General features: G+C 44.2%; 1 protein-coding gene across 1 annotated transcript in view; it reads right to left on the bottom strand.

Moving 5' to 3' along the window:
* The window catches only part of SLC25A36 (solute carrier family 25 member 36), a 28,013-nt gene extending 23,028 nt beyond the window's left edge, over window positions 1-4,985 (bottom strand). Inside the window, exon 1 of the mRNA XM_078869621.1 lies at window positions 4,749-4,985. Within this exon, the coding sequence (XP_078725747.1) occupies window positions 4,749-4,789 (41 nt within the window). The 5' untranslated portion in view covers window positions 4,790-4,985. The remainder of the gene's footprint in view (window positions 1-4,748) is intronic.
* Window positions 4,986-7,869: the final 2,884 nt, after the last annotated feature.

Consider the following 7,869-nt stretch of genomic DNA (forward strand, 5'->3'; position numbering starts at 1 on the left):
CACAAAGTTGTGTTGTTCATCGGGGTTGTTTGAACATACTTCACCAAGTTAGTCAGTGTGAGCTGGTGAAGGTAGTGGGGGCAGGACAGGTTCAGACGTTACTAAATCAGTGACTGTAACCCACAGAGGAAACAAATGCAGGTCACCAGGTTCGTAGCTAATCACGGTACCATCACTCCACCCCACAATATAAGTAACCATAAACAGGGTAATGATTATTTGAAGAAAAAAAACAAACACCCCAAAATAAGGTCAGAATAATCAGTGCATGGTGCGAACTTCAGTGAATGGGTTTAAAGGTGTCATTGCGGTCAATACATTCAAACTAAGTGCTGGGACTGGGAATAAATTTTACTTAACCTCAAGAGTCCAAAATAAAACCATCCTACCAGTAAGAACTGAAAAGGTGTTTTTGCAATGATTGTGTTGTTTTAAAACTTACTAAGCAGATATTTAGTCAGCAAAAAGAGCGATTATAAGCCTCCAGCTATATTAGAGTATCCTCCCTCATTTTGGCATGAAGCTGTCTTGCACGATTGTCATTTATTAAAAGTGTAGCACTCGTTTCCCTTGCTGTGACTCACGCGGTTGGCACCAGCTACAAACCAGGGACCCCCCCTAAAAGCTTGACTTAAGCCAGACATGGAAACAGTGTTGCAGGCTACATGCAGCTTAGAGCCATTAGACCATAATGAATGCTCAGATTCTCGTCTTTACTGGCTAGTCAGCATGTTGCCCTGTAGATTAAGCTGCATTCATCTCTTGAAACAAAACGAGCACCGTTGGCTACTTACGGTGCGAAAAAAGTTCAACGTACATTTTAACTCATGTGTACCCATCACTGATGCCAGCATATCACACCGCTGCATTTCATTTTTTTTTACATTGGAGTTCTACTTAAAATTAACCGGAATACATAATGAACTGTGAAGATAACAAGCCACAAAATGCATTCCTGAATTAACACACTTAATATATACTGAGGGGTTCAATGGAGAGCTGATGGTGTGTCGCATGTGGTTTTAGCACAACAAAACAACCACACATTCTCGGAAACGTCTAGAAACGGCGAGGGTGCAAGCGTGTTGTTAATTGCGTGACAGTCAGGCTCTTGCCAACAAAGACTAATCATTGCAAATATATACCTGGCAGGGTGACAGCCACAGCTGTCATGAAATATATTATGCACCAGCCTGAACCTTCACCCATCTATTAGACACTCTCATCCCCAGGATGCCTTTCCAAAAACGGCCACGCCCGGGCGAATCGACAATAACACGGTCAGCAGTAGAGCATTCTCACCCACACACAAAATCAGGCAGATGCTGGGTGACCTACACATTGAGGGGGCAGCAAAAATGGAAGACCAGTGATTTTGCATTGGAACGAACCTTCACTCACATTCCAGGGCACAGAACACCTTGTTAATATGCAGCCTTCTGTTGAAGCCATCCAGCTGCCAACTTTCAAGGTTACTCATATCCAGCAGGGAGCAAGTCTCGCTGTGCGCCTCTAGGACTAGCACATTTTAACGTTTCCATTCGACGGCTATTGCCCGTTTCCCTGAAGTGGTCAGAAAATCAAGGTGCACTGCAACCTATTTACAATTTAAAATGAAAGGACATAAACGCTGAAATGCCTCGAGCTAATTTCTCAAAACTTGTCTCTCCTGTTTCTGTACACCAAAGAGAAGACCGCAGGCTCCAGTACCAACTCACATGGTGAAAACAAATCATCATCTGGGCGAAAGCTAAATATATTAATCAGGTAAAGCTAAATATATTAATCAGGTAAAGCCCAGCAAACGCTGGGTGTGCATGTTGATGAATTTATATGACACTCATTAAAAAAATTATACGGAGAATACTGATAAACCCTCAAAGTTAATACTCTTTGGTTCGTTCGGTAAAGTCATGTTGGTATAAAATAAATTAAATCACGACGTTTTGGGCGCAACACAAGTGCCCGTCATCAGGTGGGACAACCACAGCGAGAAACAATTGCTGAAGTGGGCAAACAAAAAGTTAAGTATCTTCAACTTATTGCTTGACCAGACATCACAAGCCATGATAAATCCACTACTCGATTAAGGCCTCCACAAGCCTCCACAGCCTCTCACCACGATCTTGTGACGCCAGAATCCATCCAGCACCTGCATACGAACCGATTGTCCTCACTCCATCTCCTCGGTGGACACACTCTCTCTACGACGCTTCCCATTATTAATTGGTTGACAATCAATTACTATTCTGCACAACCGTCTCAATAGGTTGGTTGACTTGGTCATATTCTCTAATCCCCACATTCCTCTTTCTGGCTCCCACAGCTTCTCTGCGCACTTTAAAGTTTGTATTCTATATGGTGTCAATAACCACTTTCTCGAAACATATTTCATAACAGGTACTGTAGTGCACACCGAACGAACTGTTATTTTCTTTTGGCACATTGGTACGCTACCAGACCATGTTCAGGCTACACCAGCGAGCAATGCGAACAGCCGCTTAGCACCTAAACTTAAGAGATGATCTGGGACACTTTTTACAACGGTGCACCTTTGCCCGCGCGATGAGTACGGCATACAATTTGCATTCCTGGATGTACGAACAACCAAGCACAGACAACGGGCAGTTTGACGCCAAGTCAGCAATGTGCCCTGCCAACCCACGCTTGGCTTGGCCACAAGGAGCCAAAGTTTACTGGCTATTACGTGCAGCAGACAGGGTTTCATTAACGAGATCCCATTTGCACAGCGATGCCTTTGGTCGGAACCTCTTCAAGAGGCGATGGACACTTCAAACACACCCAGTCACAGATAACACCGTTGGTGTTTGCTTTTTAACATTGTAAACCTAACCGAGCAAAGTGGGATTAATCTTCAAGCTCTCTGCCCCGAGTCTGCAAAGCCGTGCCAGCTTTTGGAAGTGCTGTAGATTCAACTGAACTGGGTGAGATGTCTATGACCTGCAGAATGATTATGCAATGCTGAAATGAAAACATACATCAACTCTGGATTATACGAACGGTGGTTAACGCGCTAATGAACAAACCTAGCGGCCCGAATTACATTCTCAGCAATGGCTAACATAAAAAGTGAAGGTAACCGGAAGGAGATGAAGAGCTAAGAGAAAATGGTTTGACATTAGAGATTGGTCCCTGAAAGATGTGCACTAATTTGAGCATATTGACACAAGACCGAGGAAAGTGGAAATAAATGATGAAATGCGTGCAGTGGACACCTACCCATGCAACGTAATGATGCTATCATCATAACCTGTTCCATTCTCCTCCACTTACCTGATCAGCATGGTCAAGTACGCTACAACAAAACAACCCCATGGTCGATATGGCGTGCGGGGGCCTTAGCCCATTGTTGGACTGAGAACAGAGATAGACTGCCTCGTATATCTGTAAATATCATTAGAAACTGTGGTATTCTGGGAAAACTGGGACATGAAGATAGTCGATAAAGTGTTATATATACGCATTATACAGTACATGAATTGCACACACGCAAACAGATACCACTGCAAACTTGAATAATCATGTCATCAAGAGCGGTGTGAAAACTCGAATTTCGGACCACACGGAGGGAGGCAATGTGCGGGGGCAGAATCATCACTTAGGATTATTCCACCTCTGCCTTTCCGTCGCAGATGTCGACCACACCAGGCAGCAGCAAGAAGGTGTTGTGACTTTCGGTTGAGTTGACCCAGTGGAAACACACGCCAGATTTAGATATCAATTATCCATTGACACTAGATACAGCGTATACGTAGCTGTAACAACTCGTGTGGTTTGGGACACAAGTTAGAAAGTTAAAACGAGCTGCATTTCTACATTTCATCAGAATGTGCAGCTACAGTTTTCACATTCTACATAATTATGCAGAACGTGCAGCTACAGTTTTCACTTTTTAAAAATCCAACACTGGCTAAAGGTCTCCACCCCCCACGCTAGAGGGGGGCTCTTTGACCATACTTCACCGCTGTGGTCAATGCTGATATAATGGAGGCGACAACAGACGGCTGGGTACAACGATGCATGATTGTAATCAGCTTCCCACTACGTACTACCCCCCCCCAAGGAATATCCAGGCTCAACGCAGCTAATATTCTGAGATAGTGCGTATGTCAGGTTAGGTGATAAATAACAGGCGTCATGAGATCATATGAATATATGTAAGTGCGTATCTAAGGCATGACATATAATCCAGTTACGCTGTGCACACACACACACGGAACAGTACACGTAAATAGAACTCAACTTTACCCTACACATATGTATGCCTTCCAAGAATCACACATTTCTCCACGTAACAACGCATGAATAAACGAGCCAGCATAGGCCAGCGTTAAGTACGGCGGTTAAATCCCCACGATAGAAATGACATGGGGAGGCATTCATGCAGCAGTGAATTGTTGTTTTTATAGGAATTAAAACATTTTTTTGCCAGACCTAGTGACCTTTAAGAACACGTGGCAATGAATGCCACACTAATATCACCAATACCCTGTAGACGCAATACCATTATCGATACGCTAAAGAGGACTAAGCATAGGTTACGCATATATATTTAATCGAACATACTTTGCAGTCAAATCACGCAAGCTCGACACGCCCAACTCAACCACCAAACGGCGACTCCTCCCAAGGGCCTACTGCAGGCTCCGGGTACACATTTCCAGGCGACACCGCTACAAACGTAAACAACGCGGCGATGATAACGTGCGTATAGACATGCCACATACCCGCCCGCGAACAGGTGGTTAAAGGTATCCCGCTGTGCCATGTCGTTGCAAATGCGTTGACGTCTAGATGAAATGATGCGGTTGTAATTGAAACGTTTTTTTTTATCTCGAACAAAACAATAATAGCCAAAGAAAGAGCGGAGACAGGAGACGTTAGAGTCACGCGTCCGCCGCGCGCGCCTCTCTGCGCGCGTCTGAGGAGTGGCAACCCGAGCCCCGCCGGGTAGTTTTCCACACGCCGCGCCAAACAACCACGTGACTCGCGCTTGCCGCACTCCGATTGGCTCGCGGATCCGCTGGGGGGGGGGCAACGATGACACGCGCCGCGCACGTGAACCGCGTCCGCGACGACCAATGGGAGCACGGCACCGCGTTGTTTATTTATTTACAGGCCAATGAGAGCCCACCTCCGCGGGATGTTGTGCGCGTGACGACTCATCGCCAAAAAGGCTGCCGCGTGTCGGCAACCACAGCACGTGTAGATATTATTTATTTATTTATAACCAATGGACGGCCGCGCTGTGTGACGTGAGACTCGATTAACATACGACGATTGACGATTGACCAATGGGAGCGCGTCCTGTCGTTATATATTTATTTTTGACCAATGGCCGCGTCGCCTAATTAGCATAGGTAAACGTGAACTTTGTACAGACATTTTATTCTCCACGAGGGATGGCGAGACCTTGAATGGGTGGAAAATCACTCGGCGATATTATTTGGCCTGATTACGTTGAGAGCCAATTCATGGATATTAAAATAAGTTATTAGGATGCGCACATTTTACAACAACCCCCCCCACCCCTCCTCCAAGGGCAAGGGAGTTATTTGCACGTTCTGATTAGGGATTATATCGGTTCCTATGATAAACATCCCCATCAGACAGCTTCCTTGACCCATTTTTTTTATTGTTGACTTGTGACTACAGAAAATCAGTGATGCTGTGGAACGCGTTACAATACCGATGGAATATTTTTTCTTGTGATACAGCGTTGGCAGTGGCACATATGCACGTCTGCTAAGTTTGGTCTGGACCACTGAACACATTTTTCTAGAACACTGTTCGAAAAGTCAAAAATACAATCGCCGACGTTATGAGCAACGGTTCTATTTCGAGATGAAGGATCATTGGCCAAAACTGCACCTGTTATATTTAATGTGTTGAGTTTAAGTTTGTTATTTACTTCATATCAGTTTTCACGGGGAATGTTTCAGCAAATATCACTAATGATCAGTTTGGTTCTGGACCACTCTCAATGGGCCCTCCAGAATTTCTCAATAGCGTTTTTTTTACTATATAAGCGGTTTAGCAAAAGTCTATTGTTGCTCTACAACTTCTATGCTCACACACGTCACGTGACTTCACAATCCGTACGGCCAAATATCTGCCAAAAACCAGCACGGTGTTTCACATTCTATTCTATGGGACACGCTGTAACTAAGGCTGCTCAATAAATAACATGCTGGAATTAGAACGGGTCACGCAAAAGGGTGCCATTCAAATAAAGAAAAACTTCAAACCACGACCGTGTATGGAATTATACAAAAAGCAGACTCTGCAGATAAGGGACGTAATGGGATTAATACGGGTTGGACTCTATATATTTTGAGACTGGCACATCACACATGTGTTTCAGTTGTGAGTCACATCGAGTCAGATATGATTCACGTTGTGCTGTGACTTAACAGTCTACAGATTGTGAAACATCTGGCATCGAGTTACATTAAAATTGGGCATGCCTCAAACATCATTTACATCCCAAAATAGTAATACAGTATACATTTAAACTACTTCATAGACGACAGTTAATGGTCATGTAGAGCTTTTTAATGGATCCACTGCTGGATGATGTCCTCAAACTTCTGCTTAGCTTTCGAGATTTCACGAGATTGGGGGGCTTTTATGTGATTTAGTTATGGACACTAGTTAAACAATAGATAATACAACATTTGTCACCATTACAATCACCTATACAGTACCGTATTCTAAATACTGAAATTATTCATTGATGTTTGGCTAATTGGAGATTTAAAAACGTCGCTATTTCAATTGTATATGGTATTGAGTGTGGAGCTGTAGTGTAGTGGTTTGCGCGCTGCACTATGAACCCGGCGATCCAAGCTCGATTCCCGTTCATAGCCAACACCGGTGACGATTATTTTACCCGGTTCTGGGCCTCCCCTAGGTCGACTCAGCCTCAAATGAGTACCTGGTGCGGTGTGTAAACATCGCCACTGAGGAGACAAAGGCGGTCGAGCGTGGTGCTGGCCACCCACCCCCTCGTGTACCGTTCCAGTACTTACCCCAACAGTGTGTTAAGGCTATACGGTGGATCTTTGTCTTTGTTACATTGTATTTTGTGGGGGAGCGGTAGCGTAGTGGTAAGCACACTGCACAATGTATTCAGCGACCAGAATTCAGTTCCCGCTCAAGGCTAACACGAATATCTGAACTTCATCCCCCGTTGTGCCACGCAAGCCTTGATAGGCGCTTGTTTAAAAACAGCACGTGCCAAAAACTGTCTGATAAAAGCTGTCCTGGGAAGCATTATTATATTTCATTGCGCAGTGCAGTAGGTCGGCAACAACGATGTATTTAACATTGGGTTAGCCAAAGCTTCGAAATGATGGGCTTCCCATTTTGGAAACTCTCTAAGGAGTGACACAGTGTACCCTGACCTGTGTGGAAACATTCTTTGAAAGTAAACTGGACAGAATGGAACGTAATGTGGAACGGAACACATAAATAGCACACACACACACACTGACATCGAGACGTGCAATACTGCACCTATGTTTTACCTTTAGTGGAGCATGACAATCCAACAGTTAATCGGGAACTATACAACACGGCTAAATATTATACTACTGTACAGAATAATGACCGTTCTGGATTCTACCATGTCGTTTCGATGGCTGAGTGTAAAGCTATTATTGGCTTAAATCCTTTATATTAAGTTCACGTGCGCGCTTGCTTGCTTGCTTACGACCGTGCAAATCTTTCGGTCGTTTTTTAACCCACTTCCCGTGATCCAATCGAGCTGACATTTTGCACACAGACTCGTTGTGCGTGACAATTAATGTTCGTGAAAAACATTTTCCAAAATTTTACACTTTTTAG

This window comes from Lampetra fluviatilis, chromosome 28 (genome assembly GCF_964198595.1).
Source record: "Lampetra fluviatilis chromosome 28, kcLamFluv1.1, whole genome shotgun sequence".
In the NCBI taxonomy this organism is placed as follows: Eukaryota; Metazoa; Chordata; class Hyperoartia; order Petromyzontiformes; family Petromyzontidae; genus Lampetra; species Lampetra fluviatilis.